Below are 17,313 nucleotides of genomic sequence, written 5' to 3'. Positions count from 1 at the left end.
CGAACTGGACTGTATTATTTCTCTTGAATTTGGTGTTTTTTCTTCAAGCCTTCGATTTAAATGTCCTGAAGGGTATTTAAAGATGGCGTAGGTAAAATTAGCTTTGCGTTTGAAGCCATAATTCAGTCATTTTTCGCTCAAATTTGGTAAAACTTTCTAAGAGCGATTTCAACATGGCGGCAAGACAAGCAAGAACATATACAGCAGAGGAAGTTGCTAGGATTGTCATGGATGTTCCCGAGGATAGCGATGTCTCTGACTTCGAGGGGGAAGAAGGAGATCAAGAAAGCAATATGGACGGGTCTAATACAGACTCTGACGAATCATACAATTCTGCGAGTGAAATAGAACATGAAGCTATTCCACCTTTGGAATCGGATGATAGTGAGAGTGATTTTCAGCGAAATGAAACAACAAATTCCACTAGAAGACGATCGAGTAGGGGAAGACCACGTGGCAGAGGAGCACGCGGAACTGCTGCACGAGGGGCAAGATCACGATCCCCTGCAAACCGACGTGATGAAGACAATTCAGCTATAAGGTGGGGAAATCGTGATGAGAATGTTGTTGTTTCATTTCCTGAATACAGGGGGCAGCACGGCCCTATTACTCTTCTGGAAGCTGACTCTGAGCCAGTAAATTTTTTTAGTCTTTTATTCCCTGAAGAACTCTGGGATATTTTAGTAGAACAAACAAATCTGTATGTTGCCCAGAAACAAAGAAAAACTTGGCTCTGTGACACAAATAAAGATGAGATGAAAGCATTTGTTGGTGCCCTTTATTTCATGGCTTTACACAGACTGCCCAATTTTGATCATTACTTTTCTCGGGATTGGGTATTTGCTGTTCCTGCAATGCAAAGTGTTTTTACCAGGAACCGATTCTGGCAACTGTGGCAGAATTTTCATTTGGCTGACAACACAAGGCAGCCTGCTCCTACTGATGATGCCTATGATAAGCTCTACAAGTTAAGGCCCATGATCAATGGAATGAAAGAAAAATTCGAGCATTCATACAATATTGGCCAGAAAGTTTGTGTTGATGAGCACATGGTAAAGGGAAAAGGGAGAAATCCTTTCAAACAGTACCTTCCCATGAAACCAATCAAAAGAGGTACAAAAATCTGGGAATTGGCTTGTTCGTGTTGTGGATACCTTTATGATTTCCAGGTGTACACAGGGAAATCTGGTGGAAATGCTGAAAAAGGTCTAGCACATCGGGTTGTTACTGACCTAGTTGCGCAACTTCAGGACAGAGGAACTGTATTGTACATTGACAATTTCTTTACCAGCATTCCCCTTTTGCAAGAGTTGAGTGAGCTATCAATCAGTGTTGTGGGAACAATAAGAAATAATCGAAAAAATTACCCAAAGGCTTTGCAGGGTAAAAACTTACTAAAACAAATGAAGCGTGGTGAATTTCATACTGTGGCATCTGAAACAACAGTTTGCACAGTGTGGAAAGATACCAAACATGTTTCTTTTTTACCAAATGTGCACTCTTCTCATGGCAATTGCACAATCACCAGAAAACTGAGAAGAGGTGAACAGGTAAATTTGCCCTGCCCGCCATGTGCAGTTGACTACAATAAGAACATGGGTGCTGTCGATCGACATGATCAAATGGTGCGCAATTATGCTATTGATCGCAAGTCCAGGAGATGGTGGGTGAGAATGTTTGTTAACTTTTTGGATGCAATTATGGTCAATGCATACATTGTGTACAAGGAAAATTTCCGAATTATGAACATGCCACCTCCACAAAAACCCCCAAAGCCATTGTCCCATGACAAATTTATGGCTGGTGTCATCCACAAGCTGATTGGAAATTTTTCTTGCCGACGTCAGCCTGGCCCAGCACCAGCCATGCCTCCCCCTCCATTTCATGGAAGGGACCATGATTCTGTCAATCTTGCTGACCTGGGGCTCCTGAAGTTTGGAAGATGTCACCACTGTTGCATTGGAGTGAAAGGAGCAAAGCGAAAGGAAACTGGCTTTGGCTGCAGATCTTGCATGAAACGTTTATGCCGTTCTGGTTGTCATGAAGAATACCACAGGCAGAACAATATCTTCTAAATATTGTCTAGAAGTACATTTTTGAAGAAACTTGTAAGATTTGTATTTTCCTTGCAAATTTCTGGTGTTTTCTGGTAATTTGTTTTGAAAAAGTAAGAAAATTTCCATAATTTATGCAAATGTATGGAATAAATAAGCATAATTTATGTAGAAAACGAGCATATCCTAGTCCATCCGATAGCACATTTTATTAGCTTTATTATGATATGTAATAAGTCATGATTGGTTAAAATCTCGAATTTTAATGATTTTTTTCTTAAAATACTCTTGAAATTTCTATAATTATTCAAAAAATTCTGACAGATTAAGGGTTAAATTTGTTTCGCCTCTTTCAGCATATGATATACTTTTTTGGAAGAGATCAAGCCCCTGTGCCTGATGTATTTGTGCTGAAAGGGTATTATTATCTCCCTGAAAGGGTATTATACCTTCTAACTTTTATAATCAATTTCTGTACCAGTTAACTTCTTTATAAATAACTCAAAACAGTCCTCGTCTGAAACATAAAGAAGCCAAAGTTGTTGTTTATCCTTTTATGTATGTGTGGTAAAGATAAAATGCTACAAAAAACTATTTTTTTTCAGTGCAGTATTCACCAGCGAGGTCTCTACGCCCTACAAATTCATGGCTAAGTGCCTCATATAAAATTATATATAACGAAGTTGCTTCGTCACATTTTTTTCGTTTCCCCTTTTTCAACATTTGGTAACTCTTTTGGGAAAGATGTTTATGTACCTCCTCTAATTCGTCAAGCTCTTCATCTTCAAATCCCAAACGACACCCAAGTGGTCTCCAATCAGACCCAATCTTTTTGCCCAACTTCTCTAAAACATCATCAGGTGGTACACCATCTTTAAAGTTGACTGACAAGGCAAAATAAGAGTAATTAGCTCTAAAATACCAACTCAAGAGCATAACCACACTCTGCTCAGGATTGGGTAGCATCCCTCACATTGCCAGCTTTCTAATTTAGAAAGTCACCCATGAGCTTTTTGTCAATTAGTAGTGAAAGAAAAAAATTGGATGCCAAAATTAATGTTTTGAGTTTCTTCTGAATCCTTCTTCTCTCAAGGGTTGGTCTTATTGTGGGTCATATAGTATAATTGGACATGTAATTAAGTTGATGAACTCTACCTCACCTGATGGATGGGTAGATGAGCTGTGCGCAGAAGAAATGTTCTTGATCTTAGTGACCTCCTTGTCCACTATTCAAGGGTTGAAACGAAAACAACAATATCGTTATTTTTAATGTAGACACATTTTCAATTGTGCACAAGTTGATTAAATGATGCAAGTCATTAAATTCTTGGTTGAAATTTGTTCCCTACAAGCCATCAGTGATGCAAAATACTGTACCCAAGAACCTAGCAAATTTATAAGCCTTATCGCTTGTGATGTTTCTTTAATGCTGAAATAAAAATTTTGTTTGTTTTTGACTGTCCTCACATTTCGTTGCCAATAATTTGATAAAATAGCATTACGAACCAAATAAATAAAATTTTTTCCGATAGAATAGATCAAATATCTCACAGTAAAAGTTTGAGGGAATTTTGTGATTGGATGAAATCAAGTGGTCAGTTCTTACGCGGACAGCCTCTTTAATTATGTTGAGTGTTGAAGATGTGCTGTGTGCCCTTCCATTGTAGCGCAGTTTTACTAGTGTCAACAATCATGAATTTCAATGGATTCACATGTGTGAAATTGAAAAAAGAGCAACTTCTCCACAGACCGATTGATTATTTGGTCGATTTTATTTCAAGCTTTCTTCATTTTAAAGATTCTTGCTTTTGAAGATTCCTCATTTTAAAGCTCTCCTATTCCCCATTCCCCTTCTCTTTTTTAATGTAGCTGTCCATTACTCGATGATACCAATTATGAACTTAGAAGCAACGACTCGTGGAATGTTTCTAGTCTATTTCGTTTAAAATTGCATAATTTTCCCTCAAATTACAAATCACAAATCACATCGTTCCATAAACTCAAGACTTTCTTACGATCAAGTTTTTTTCAAGTGTTATTTTAAAAACCCTTGCTCCCTGCTACTGCCAAATGAACCGTAAACCGATAAGATGACGTGAATGTTTAAGCCAGTCTCTCATGATAAAATGGCAGATTGTCTAATACACTGCATGCAGACATACCTTAATTAGAACTGTTTCAATATTTTTCCCATTTGTTCTTTTTTGTGTGTATTTCCATCATTGCCAATTAAGAAAACAAGCAGACTAAGGAATTGATAAAAATGACCATTTTTATCTGAATATCTAGATTAGAAATAAAAGTCAGAAAAAGAGTACTTAGTTTGGCCACTTTATACCGATTTATGAATGCTCTGATCCTAATTATCCTATTCTTATTTTAAAATTCATCATCACTGTTTTAGGATTGTTGCACTAATTCCCGGAAAAATTACAATACAATTAAATCACCCATTAAAATCTGGTTGACCTTTTCGCTATTCTTCTAATTAACAAAGCTATTGCAAGTTAAGGTTGTTTAGTTTGTTTGTTAAATACTTACTCATTTTCATGATTGCTATAGATTCAGTTACTTATAATAACTGTTTGGTTAAGATTTGATTAAGTCAACTATTGAACTTTCTTACCACGTGGAATCAATTTGATAGATTCTTCACCTTTCTCACAAGGAGATGGGCCCTGTTTGGGAATAGCTCCTTGTCTCTTCTTTGCTTCGGGTCCATCTTCATTTTGTCTCCCCTCCTCTACATCAGTAACTAATTGAGGATTATAAAAATAATAATAATCAAATGTACTGCACCTAAATTGACTAAACCAGTTTGGCATACGAAATCTATATAAAATTCAAACTATAAATATAGCCACCCATTAAACCAGTGGTTCACTTAATAAATACCTCCTAAAACACACTAAACCTTACCAGTGAAAAGGACAGTCTTCTCACTGGCTCTTTATATCAAGCAGGGGTTTCATTAATGTTTTCTGCAGGAGGGCAACTTATTTTCACAGGCAGGCAAAACTCTTTGAACTGAACTTCTTTATAAGATAAACTTTCCTCCAGACCGTCAAATCAGGTGGGCAAAACCGTCTTCACAACCGGTCAATTTGCCCGGTGCCTGGCCCTTAATGAAACCCCTGATCAAGGTTGGAAGTAAAAATCATCTCATGCAAACGAATTCAAATTTAGGCTCTTATGGTGAAGCTAAAATTTCTAGCAGAATAATCAGTTATTTTTATCTTTTAATTAAAGAGGTTGTTGTGGTATCGAGTCTGGATGGATGAGCTTCAACAACATTCAATGCAGTAAAAACAACAACTTCTTTATTCCAGCCAGTCCATTCTGCACAAGACACCAATGCAAATTAGTGCATGTATAAAACCGCATATAAACTATGACAGAGATGTTTAAAGGAGAGGACAAAAAGTTCACTTCAGCAAGCTGACGGCTCAAGAGAAAAGGTTACAGTTTCCAATCTTGCCTTTGACAGTCAAATGCAGCACTTGGGTGGGGCATTTGAACACAATCCTGGCCCTGGCAGGCAAAAATTTGAACAAACTGATCTTCAAAAGTTTAAGTGGCTGGGGTGGGGGGATGGTTTCCCAGATAATATGGATTGCCCATGATGACATAGATTTTGCCCAACAAAATGATGAATAATAAATTATTCTGCTAATCACTTCATTCTGAAAATATTGTCTGAAGTGACTGATATACACCATGGAACAGATGTATGGTTGACAAATATCAGTAAACAACATCCACAAATTTCCAAAGAATGTAAAGTTACAAGGTTCCATCATTCTTAAATTAAGTCACCTTTTTGTCCCTTTCCAGATTTGTAAGAAGAATCTACATTTGATGTACACTGGTCTGGATCGTTGGCAGGGTCTGTCAGAAAATGAAAATTAACCCTATTAGAACATTCCCAAACAAAATTCTGACATTATATTGTCCAGGACTTGTGTTCTTCAAAAGTCAAACAATTCTGAAAAATATTGGAATATTTGATAAAAGATTTTGAGCCTGCTCCATATAAAAAGGATGCACACTTTTGAAAACACTAAAGGCAAATATTTAAAAAATACGAAGTGAGTAATTACCAGCCACTTGCTTTGGAACTGAATGCCTTTTGCCTTGGGATTCCTGTCGCATTTCCTCATAATGTCCTGTCAGACGTGAACAATAAACAAATAACACAAATCACACTTACACTGTAGACAAAATCAAAGTATCACTTGAACTGTCATTCATCCAAAAAAAATTTGGTGCACTTTCATTCATCCTACATCATTACATTTAAACTTAAATGGTTACACCTGTAGTAATAGAGTAATACCCCAAACATGTTTCAAAGCTGTTTTGTTTAACATGGTTTAAAATTTTTTTCTTCAAAGATGCTGCACTTTTTAGATATAAAACCAAATAAAATTTTTAGATATAAACCCATGTAAAATTATTATTATTTTTTTTTAGTTCTCTCTTTCTGATCTTCAATCAGTTAAACCTGGTTTAACTAAACAAATTTTGCAGGTGTGAAAGGAGTATAAGCTTTTAAATGGTGATTTATATTCTTTGGAAAGGTTTTTTAGCAAGCCTGTCAGTCTCAATTTCTATGTATATTTTAATGATTGGTGCACTTGAGCGCATGAAAATCAATACATCTTTGCATAAAAACATACACTGTGCTGAAATCCCAGCAACATAATCGCATAGATACAAAACAGCCCTTAATATCTATCTAACTTTTAGAGGTCACTCTTGCACAACCACATCAGCTCCACTGTAATTTTTATCATGTTTAAATAACTGCTGTTGTTGTTATTGCTGTCATACAGTAATTTATGTCACCCTATTTCAAAATGAGAAACAGTTTTGGGTCTAAAAGCAACTCAAACAAGTGAAAAGGTTTATACACTAGAACAAACTTCAATTTTGAGGTCTTATTCTATGCCACGACACCTAAGACGTCTAAAAGCAAAGAGAGACAGGGTTTGAAGTGAAGAAAATTTCTCCAAAGATATTGTTGGCCAACTGTACAGGCCAACTGTTGACCAACAGTTTTTGTTATGTTTCAGGGCAAAGTTTTGGCCTACTGTCGGCCGACAGTTGGCAACCTGTGTAGTAACCTGTTGGTGTGTTGTAAACTGAAACAATCACAAACATTTCCTTATCTATTGCTACTAAAACTACATAAAAAGGGGAAAAGCCATTTAAAAAAGATACGTTGCACTTAACTGTCAGTAGCTAACACAGCTCTTGCCCACTTTTTTGCATTGGCTAGTGAAACTTGTCCAGATTGGTTCGATTTTATTTATCTGTCATAATGAAAAGTTGTACTAGTTCTGAATCCCCTGGTACAATGCATTAAAGAACAATTGACAAACTACATTCCCACCAACAGGTTACTACACAGGTTGCCAACTGTCGGCTGACAGTAGCCCAAAACTTTGCCCTGAAACATAACAAAAACTGTTGGTCAACAGTTGTTAAAATGTTAAAAGTTTCAAAGATCTTGGAGTTATAATATCAAAAGATCTATCCTGGAGTGAACATATCAGTACCTTGGTGAACAAGGCCAATCAGGTCCTATAGGGCTTATAAAATGGTGTGTTGGCACAGCTAATACAAGAACCTTTTCACTGCTTTACATATCATTGGTTAGACCTCTTTTAGAGTATGCTGTACCAGTCTGGAATCCTTACCTGGTCAAAGATATCCATACAATTAAAATCGTGCAAAGACGTCCGTCAAGATTAGCTCTAAGGCAGAAAAGAGGCGATATGCCCTACGTGGACCAATGTAACAAATTAAATTGGCCATTGTTGTCCACTCGTAGAACATATTTCTCACTAGTGGAAAGCTACAAGATTGTGTTTGGTTTGTCCATCTTGATTTTGAGGAATATTTTGAATTCGCAAAAGTCAATTCCACTAGAGCTAACCAATCATATACACTTTTTTTAAAATCAACCAAAATCAACTGTTTTAAACATTTATTTTTTGTTAGAGTGATTAGAAATTGGAACAGTTTAGCCAAGAACATTGCTGAAGCGGGAAACCTTGTACTTTTTAAATTAAGACTTAAATCATTTTTAAAACTATGAGTTACTAATTTTTTTTTATATAATGATTTAAATTTTTACTCTGTACATAGTTATATACATATATATATATATAGTTAATTTTTTTTTCTTTTTTTGTCAGGGATGTTTTATTATAGGGTTAACCTCTAAACTTCCCTTTTCAAATTTTGTATAGATAAATTTGAATAAACATGTATGTTTGTATGTATGTAATTATGTACTTTTTCCCACTTTGTGTACAAACAAAGATATAAGTAATAGGTACTGAATTCACCGCTAAGTCTTGGTATGTACAGTCTGGAGATGGGTTGAACGAGCCCATTTTCCATTAAAATTTATCACTAAAACAGAATCAAGCAGCTAAGTGCAAATGGTGCGATTGGCAGATTTCTATTTACCGTTTTCAACTAGAAAAGTTTTGACTCTGTTTTCTGACAATTTTGGTCTACTTAACACTGTTGGCTGACTGTCAGTAATGAGTGGGTAACATGTTGGCTGACAGGTTAACAACAGCCAAAAATGGGAACCATTGTTAACATTACTGAGATATGCATGTGACTGAAATTGTCCATGGAAACAAGTGTAAGCATGGGCTATAGTCTTGCAAAACATTATAGAAGAAAAACATTTTTTTTCATTAAGTTCAGAAAAGAGCAGGAACTTTGGAAACACCCTGTGCGTATTAAAATCTAGTTCTTTATTAAAATGAAATGAAATTCATTAAGGGAAAAATAAAAGGAAAGTTTTCTTCTCACCAAACCCACTGTCACTCTCCTCATCTTCCTCCTCATTGTTACCATCATCGTCCTCAAAGTTATGTATCACTTTTCTTGATTTCCTCAGTCTCTGCTTACTCTTTATCCTATGTGAATGTCTCTTTCTCCTTTTCTTACCACTTGTCTCCTCTACTGACTCTTCTTCACTCTCTTCTGAAGAGGAGGATGATGACGATGATGACGATGCTGATGCTGATGACAAAAGTTCACCTCCTATTCCTTCCCTATCTTTCTCATCAGGTTCAGAAGGAAAAACTATGAATTGAAAATAAGGGAAATCCAAAGAGTTACAGTGAACTTAATTTTGAAAATCAGGGTCATGTTGCACAAAACAAAGAAAGCAATTACTTTTTTTAACTATCATGATATTAACCATACATCAGTTAAAGAAACAGATGCCCTGCCTACATAACATGCAATTGCAGAGCACAAGATACCTGTACTCAGCCCATCAGGGCTCAACACTAACTTTTCAACTTACCAGCTAAGTGGCTAGTGGGATCTTCAATGTTTTTGGATGTTATGACAATTTCAGTCTGTTTACAAGCCAAACTGGCTAGTGGAAACTGAAAACCACTAGCCAAAACTGAATTTCTACTAGTCTGTGGCTAGTGGGCTACTGTTAATGTCGCACCCTGGCCCATAGTAAAATTATAAACTGTCAGACCACAGAAAAGAGTGCTTAGCATTCATTAATTTATAGTGATATCTCTTAGGAGCTTGTTGGGTGCAAAAACAAGTCCAAAAATGAAGAAAAGAAGTTTGAATAGTCACTCAATTTGTTAAATTTTGTATCATAATACTATCAGGAGAACATATTTTCCAAATTAAAAACAATGCTGTTAAATCTGAAGTATTTGTTAAAATTCTCTTAGTGATACTGAAATGTTCATGGCATGTGAAATAAATCCTTGGAATCTAACCTTCTCGAAGATCTGCTTTGATAAAGGCCAATGCTAGATAGAAAATAATCTTGTCAACTGCCTGTTTAAGCATTGGAGGTGGATCTTCAGGTCCAAGGGTGTTGTTCACACCAAGAAGGATTCCCATGTTGTCTTTACGTCCACACCGGTAAATCTTAGACAGAAGAGTTCCATCTAGACTTACAGCATGAATGCCTCTCTTATTCATAGTCATCTCATTTGATTTAAGAATTTTACCCCTCTTTCCAAGGCAGATATTCTCAATTTGTCTCGGTTTGATGCTGAAGTATATCCTACTTTAAGATGCTTGGAGGGGTCAAAGGTGGGAACAATCCTGTACTCTGAAGCTGCAGAAGAAAAATCAGGATCCTTCATGACATTTCTGCTCCACCAATCATAGCAAGATGGAAAGCCATGTGCAGTAAACTGTGCCTTGCCCTGACAAAAACTTATCTGATGTTGAGGCGTTTGAAGTTTTCCCTTTTTAAAAGAAAACTCCTCAGCTCCTTGCACAGTATATAGGTTGCCTTGCTTGCAAAATGAATCATCCTTACTGCGAGTTGCACCAGGCAAAAAGATAACCATGAAATGGTTACAATAATGTGCACCAATAGCTCTAAATAATCCTAAGATTGAGCTGTCATCTGTTCCTAAAAGAGAGAATATAATTTCTGTTACTTAATTTCACTTTTTATTGGTAGTAATATAATGCTTAGTACACCTCTAGTTTTCTACTTTTCCATATGAAGTTATCTGAAAGCAATCTGAGGGGTCAAAGTTTTCCCAAAAACTCACTTTATTCAACCATTTTCAGGAAAGTGCCGAGAAGCATACCACAGTAGTGCTCAAAGGCCTTCACTGAGCCTTCTCTGCATACTGTTCCAGCCGTCTAGACTAATACCAAAAGTCATTTTGACAGGGCTAAAAAGAAGTGTTTTCACAATACAAACAAAATTACCTTGAAGATAAGAAAAGCATACAACTACATTTCCACCACTGCATTTCACCACTGAATGGCTCGGTGTGATCATTCCTCTTCCCTGACTCTTAACATGTTTCAGAACCCTCATCATGTCCGGTTCAAGAGCTTGCGATAATAATTTAAATACACTCTCGTCCGGGAAAATAATGGCATAATCCACACCTTGTCGCAGACTGGCGTCCCTCATGCATTTGAAGTAGTCCTCATGAACTTCCACATCATCAATAAACTCACTGAGGAATTCTTCTGCTGATATTAACCTGTCGTCTTTCTTCCAGTTACGTCCTATGTCCTAAAGACATAATGGTACAGGATTTCCTTGATGGAATATGTACTGACAAGGGACCAGAACTATTGGAGATCCATTGCATTCCAAAAGAGTGTACTGTTTGCTCAATTTTTCTTCACCATAAAGCTTTTTAAGCCTTTTCTTAAGTCCATCTTGAATCTCAGAATTCAAATTTTGAGTGGCCTCTTTGAGGATATCCAATGCAGATTTCTGCACAGTTTTGATAATATCATGAGGATTCCTTTTGTTAGCCTCATGGAATTTGAACATTTCTTCCACTTTCCTCTGACTAAAGTTTAGAAGGAAAGGGAATATCCAAAATAACAAGAAGTCTGATATTTTGTTGAGACCAATCGTCCCTTCATGTTCACTTAGATTCAAGGTGTTAGTGACTGACTTTTTTTTTAGACTCTTAGAATTCATTGCCAAGATGGCGAAGCATAAAATCTGAGACCCTTTCATAGGAATACGAAGACCGCTATCACTTGGATAGACAGTGTCATCATACAAGTCAAAGTCTTTAGCTCCCCTCCTTGTTTGAGAAGCAGAATCTCTGCTTTCTGTTTGTTGCTCATCTAAATATTTTTTCAGGTTTGATAAAGATAAATACCCAAAAAAGTTTTTGCATCTTTTTCATTAATTGCCAATCTTCCCTCTTTGTTACTTGATTTCTTTCCAATGCATAGCTTGGTCAGTTCTGGGACTTGAAAATAGGTAAGATCCTTTTTGTCTAAAATTTCTTTAGTCACAAGACTTAAAACTTTTTCTGCACCCATATCTTTCCATCCTCCATGTCGTAGTAGAGAGTCATTCAGGAGCTGCAGAGGAGATATAAATCCCACAGTTTCAGTTTCATCTTTACAGTATTGGTACAATGGAAAAAGCCCATACTTTTCCCTTAATATTTTCTCTGGAATATCAGTCAATTCTGATAAAGGAGACGTGTGTGCACTTACAAGTGGCAGGAGCACAATCTTCATATATTTCACAGATCTTCTATGGGGGAGGAAAAGTACTTTAGAGAGCATATCATCAAACAGTCTGTCTGCTATTCTTCCATGAAGTTAATATTTCAATGGGAGGGGTTTCATACAAAGTTATTGTACAGCCAACAGTTTGGTTAGATGTTTTGTTTTGCTCAAGTTTACCAAATTTTCAGTGTGGGACATTCAAATAAAGTTCAAATTGATTGCATAAAGGATAATTACTTGTGGTTCAGTAATGGCTTGTTACTTTGGTTGTGCTCACAAATATGTGGGCTACTGCTGAGTAGCCTACATTTTGACTTACAGTGCTGAGCTACATTTATATTTATTTAATAGTTCACCTGAGAAAAAAATGACTCATTTTAAGGAAAGTCCCTAAGAGGGAGGCTGACTTGGCACCTCAAAGTTCAATGTTCAATCCACACTCAAAACCAATTTTATCTCAAATAAAATAAGTCATATGAACTTCCACGACTCATCACACTGAAAACAATGTAGTGAAGGTTGGGTATAACATCAATTGACCCTCCAAATAGAGGTGATACAGGCATTGTAATTTCTCTAATCATGTAATTTAGTGACATTCAAGATTCCAGCAGTTACATACCACAGCTACACATAAGGCTCATTTCAGAAACAGTTGTTGATTTGTACTTTGTTTATAGCTCTATACAAAATAATCTTCTATTTCTAAATCCATGCAACTGAAATAGATCTGCATCTATTTACCTTAAGATATTTAAAGAATACATTCCCTCCCCATGGCATCATTAACTTTTCAGTCCCAAGTACATTTATTTGGGAAAGGTGCTCCTTCAGGGGTTGCACTTGTTCAAGTAAATAAGTTACAGGTATGTGTCAGTTGCCACACTCTTTAAAGGGAAAAAAATGCATTTACCATTTGCTTGACAATCTCCTTAGCTTCAAGATGTGCAGCCATTTCCTATTTTTGATAATCACAAGAAGATGAAATCCTTTTCACAAGCTAGGATTAGTCAAAAGGAGAACTTGACTTCTGCAAACCAAAACAGACATTCTGAATTTTTGAAATATAAAGAGGTGAGGTTTTGGGTTAAGAAAGTGGGGCTCTACTGTATCACTGTAATGCAAATATACTTTATGTTGCAGTTGACGACATCAAAATGAGATGAGGACATTGGCTCACAAGGTCAGACGAGTGTGTCACTGGTGTTAATACATCATTTTGATGCCATCTTGGATCTATCATTTTCAAATTCATTAATAATTCATGAGAGCAACAGCCAATAAACGAGGCATATTTGGGTCACATGTATGAACCTTGATACCTAACAAACACTCAGAGGAAAATCTTAAGGGTTTTGATCTGAGATGAAACATGGTTTTGATCTCAGAGCAAACACTTGTATTTTAATGAGCATTTTTCAATGATTAATACATCATGAACAACAGTATTCCAAACATGACTTGAATATTATTTCATAAGCAGTCTTCGGTAGATATATCTCCCCCAACTTTTTGGCCACCTTCATCACAAAATTGTTCAGCCAGTAATATAAGATTACTTCACCCAGTTCTTCAATGCTGGTAGAAAGCTGTGGGACCTTGAGTCAGTCATAACCAGCCAGGAAGTTTGCCATTTGCCAAAAATTATTACCAACCCTTTGTTACTTACATTTGGTATACAAGGGAATAGCTCTTTCAGCTAACTTGCATTCTTTGTAAACTGTTTTTGGCTTCCTAAATCTTGCCGCATCATCTTCACTCATGGTCATACACTAACTACACCAAAATCATTAATCATGCATGCATGTCTAACATAATGTTACAGAAAATGGCAAAAATGTATCATTGCATATTTTTTCATTGTTTCATTTGAGAAGTTAGCTCAAAAACTTGTGCTTCATGTGTCAGCAGGGGTTCTAAACACCTCAACACAATAAAAGCACTCAGCCTGTAGCCTCACACTTTTATCTGTTTCTTGGTGAAACACTCACACTTATTTTTGACATATTACTTGAAAAGATGCACAGCAAATTGGGATCTATCTGTGTTATATCATTAAGAAGCCAATTGTTGTTAATAGTGATGTCAGTTATCACTTCTCCGGAAAATTATAGGCAAGAACCACTCAAAATGAGTGTATAATTTATTTTATTATTAAATAGATTTTGAAATTACTGGTGATCCTTCTAAACTGATTGGCTCTGATAGGTACAATTTATTCACAAATCACAACATAACTGGCTCCTGATCGCATCTTTTTCCCAGCCAGTGAGGTTTTAGAGAAACCAATCAATCATTAATTCTAGAGTTTAATTAAGGAAAGCCTTAGACGATTATTACTTGTAATTGTTGACCGATTTCAAACAACATCGTCCCACATCTTTTTGTAACCATGCAGTATTAGAAAGCGTGTTTTCCTTTCGTCATGGTTAAACTTTAAGCATCGTCATTGCATGCAGGTTGGATAGCTCCGTATACACTAACTATGCTATCGTTAGCCTCTTCTCTCAGTAAGCATATAACAAAATCGATCACCCATCGTAACAGTCGACGAGGCTGCCAAAAATATCTCATAATTTCAAGCCATACCAGACGATTTTTCTTACCTTGGCCTCGCTAAATGGTGAAGCTTGGTTCCGTTCGTTGACCCAGTACGATATCCAGCTCAAAAAAGGCGGCAAAAATTTTGTAGTCTATGTATGGGGAGACATAATGTCCTCGATAACGTTAATAGGTACGTCATGTATGGGTATATATATTCTCCTCAAAAGATTCAAATTTCCTTCACCCTTTGACTAATATACAATGTCAATATAGACCGTTTTCACTCACGTGACCAAATTTCTTTATCGTCATGGTAACCGACTTCATCCGCCATGTTGGTGTTCCATGATAATCAGCTCTGAGTATTGTGACAGGAAACATTTGGAGCACATTTTACGGTTTTGAGAAGACAATCGTGTAATATTTATAATTTCGTTATCACAGTCCTTTGCCTTGTCATTAGCTGTGGAAACAAAACAGTTCTTCACAGTGGGGCTTTTCTCTAAAAAGTTCTTCACAGTGGTGCTTTACAAAAGGACTATCATCAGAAGGCATGTTACCAAATATAACAGATACCTGGAAGATGAATATGGATAAAGGTATGATTGTGGGTGCAATATTTATTGACTTTAAGAAAGCTTTTGATAGCATCTCACACCACATCTAGTCATTAAAACTCCAAGCTATTGGATTAAGTGGGAAATTATCTCCATGAGTGGCTGATGGATTATTTGAAAGACAGATTTCAATACACTGTGGTAAATGACCACCCTTCTAACTTGGATGAAGTGAAGTATGGTGTTCCCCAAGGATCCCTCCTGGGTCCAAGGCTTGATACTATCTACGTCAATGACCTCCCTAATGCTATTACATCTGGAGACTCGTTCATGTATGCAGATGATACAACATTATATTGTGTGGGGAAGAACTTTGATCAGGTCTGCTCACAATTAAATAACATTCTCGAGCAACTTCTGCTTTGGAGTACAATGAACAAACTTTGTACTCATCCTGTAAAGTCTGAAGTTATGATCCTTAGCAAATCGGGCTTCATTGGTCCTGCTCCCCCAATATGCTTCGGAAATAATTTTATTAATGTTGTTAATAACACTACTTGTTTGGGATTAATCATTGACAATAGGCTTACATGGGCATTGCATGTGGACCATGTAAAAAAATCTTTTGCACAGAAAGTGGGCACATTAAAAAGAATGAAGAAGCTTCCTGTGAAAGCGCTGGAAGAAATTTACTTTAAATCTATTGTACCTGCGGTATCGTATAGTATTGTGGTGTGGGGAAACTGCAATTATTCTATTATGGAATCCTTAAACCCTATTCATGCAAGAGCTGCATGAGTTATCCACCAGGATAAAAGTCTTGAAGAGTTAAATTGGTTGCCAATTTCTTACATATATAAAAGAAGACTCCTTCTTCTGATGCACGATGTTTTAAATGATAAAATCTTATATGCCCCTTTTAATTTGAAGTTATGCAACAGACCATCACGTACAGGAGGGTTACAGGTTGAAATCCCTAGAGTGAACCAGAAAGCGGGAAAGGAATCAGCACAATACAGAGGACCTGTAATCTGGAATTTTATCGCTAGGTTGGCAAATTTTAATGTGAGCATTCAAAAAGACAGTTTTAAAAATATTTTACGTAAGCTCTCACAGAACATAAATAGCTTCTCTTTTGAAGCGCCTATGATTGCTAGGAAAGACAGAGATTTTGTATATTTTTAAGTTTTATTACATTGCATGTAAATTTTTGAATTAATTCGTGACTTGTTTGCTAATGAACTTTATTACAATGATTCATATTGAATATTTAAATACCATAGGGTGACTTTATGAATTATTTTAGTTTTACATTTTATTAGTTCGTTGTAGGTCCACATCAGCCTTATGGCTGCCCCCTACCTTACAACCTGCATTACTAAATAAAATGATCGATAATGATGGATTGATTGATTGAAGAAGTGGTCTAACGTCGAAAAAGTAATGTTTTTTCGTGTCCCACGTGTTCAGTATAGTCAAGGAGAGTACACCGAAGAACTTACTTCTGAGTGAAGAAGAATGTGGATCTGTGCGATAAGTAGAGATGACTTAACTGATGATATTTAAGAACGCGATAGGGTCTAAAGTTGGTCACTGAAAGCCCTCCACATCTGGATTAATGTTTCTTAGACAAACATGTACTTCATGGATAATATCACAGTCAAGCCAACCATTGGGTGATGAAATCAATTGGTAATGCCCATCATCCAGCTTTGCAAGTGATGCTGACTTTTCTGAAGAGTATTTTGAAATACCAGTTATCGCAACACTATCATCAGATGTATTGAAAGTGTCACTAACAACCTTTGTTCAGTTTTTCCTCCTGATTTACACACCATACATTCCCAAGTTGTCATTGCATTGTTCAGCACCTGCTTGAAGTATAAGCAGGGCAAATGAAAAAACTTTCTACCTTGACAAAATGGGTTGTGGGATTTCAGCAGTTTATTTGAACAGTGGGTTCTGTTGGCATGTGCGGATAAAATCTAATTTGAGAGCTTCATCCAAAATATCTCTTGTATGTTTGCATTTTGATTTTTCATTTTTGGCTGCTGGTGTTTTTAGTCACAGGGGACAAAACCACTTGTTAGGTACTTTTGTAATTTTCAAACAAGATAAATGAAAAGTAGAGATGG

The 17,313-nt window shown here is 36.4% G+C and overlaps 2 protein-coding genes and 1 long non-coding RNA gene across 14 annotated transcripts; 2 read left to right on the top strand and 1 right to left on the bottom strand.

Annotated features, from left to right (window-relative positions):
• The first annotated feature begins 173 nt into the window (after positions 1 to 173).
• LOC111347021 (piggyBac transposable element-derived protein 4) lies at positions 174 to 2,075 on the top strand. Its single transcript, XM_022954279.2, has one exon. The coding sequence runs from the start codon at positions 174 to 176 to the stop codon at positions 2,073 to 2,075; it is 1,902 nt and encodes a 633-aa protein (XP_022810014.2).
• A 173-nt stretch (positions 2,076 to 2,248) lies between these two features.
• LOC111347022 (uncharacterized) lies at positions 2,249 to 14,804 on the bottom strand. 12 transcript variants are annotated; one of them, XM_088724484.1, is made up of 10 exons: positions 14,684 to 14,804; positions 12,991 to 13,107; positions 10,794 to 12,102; positions 9,836 to 10,485; positions 8,892 to 9,167; positions 6,155 to 6,220; positions 5,871 to 5,942; positions 4,681 to 4,809; positions 3,215 to 3,280; positions 2,249 to 2,938 (listed from the first exon to the last, which is right to left on the bottom strand). In XM_088724484.1, the coding sequence occupies exons 4-10, from the start codon at positions 10,047 to 10,049 to the stop codon at positions 2,646 to 2,648; spliced, it is 1,116 nt and encodes a 371-aa protein (XP_088580610.1). In that variant the 5' UTR covers positions 10,050 to 10,485; positions 10,794 to 12,102; positions 12,991 to 13,107; positions 14,684 to 14,804; the 3' UTR covers positions 2,249 to 2,645. The 12 variants fall into 12 exon arrangements, with proteins under 12 accessions (XP_088580610.1, XP_088580625.1, XP_088580604.1 ...); XM_088724499.1 differs by having other exon boundaries at positions 10,794 to 11,924; XM_088724478.1 differs by adding an exon at positions 13,747 to 13,853 and having other exon boundaries at positions 10,794 to 13,107; positions 14,684 to 14,762.
• A 67-nt stretch (positions 14,805 to 14,871) lies between these two features.
• LOC148743205 (uncharacterized) lies at positions 14,872 to 16,581 on the top strand. The gene is made up of 2 exons (XR_015988490.1): positions 14,872 to 15,220; positions 16,109 to 16,581. It is a non-coding gene; the product is annotated as an uncharacterized LOC148743205 (long non-coding RNA).
• Positions 16,582 to 17,313: the final 732 nt, after the last annotated feature.

Source organism: Stylophora pistillata, chromosome 1 (genome assembly GCF_964205215.1).
Source record: "Stylophora pistillata chromosome 1, jaStyPist1.2, whole genome shotgun sequence".
Classification (NCBI taxonomy): Eukaryota; Metazoa; Cnidaria; class Anthozoa; order Scleractinia; family Pocilloporidae; genus Stylophora; species Stylophora pistillata.
Note: the sequence above shows the minus strand (reverse complement) of the source record. Positions and strands in the feature narration are given on the sequence as shown.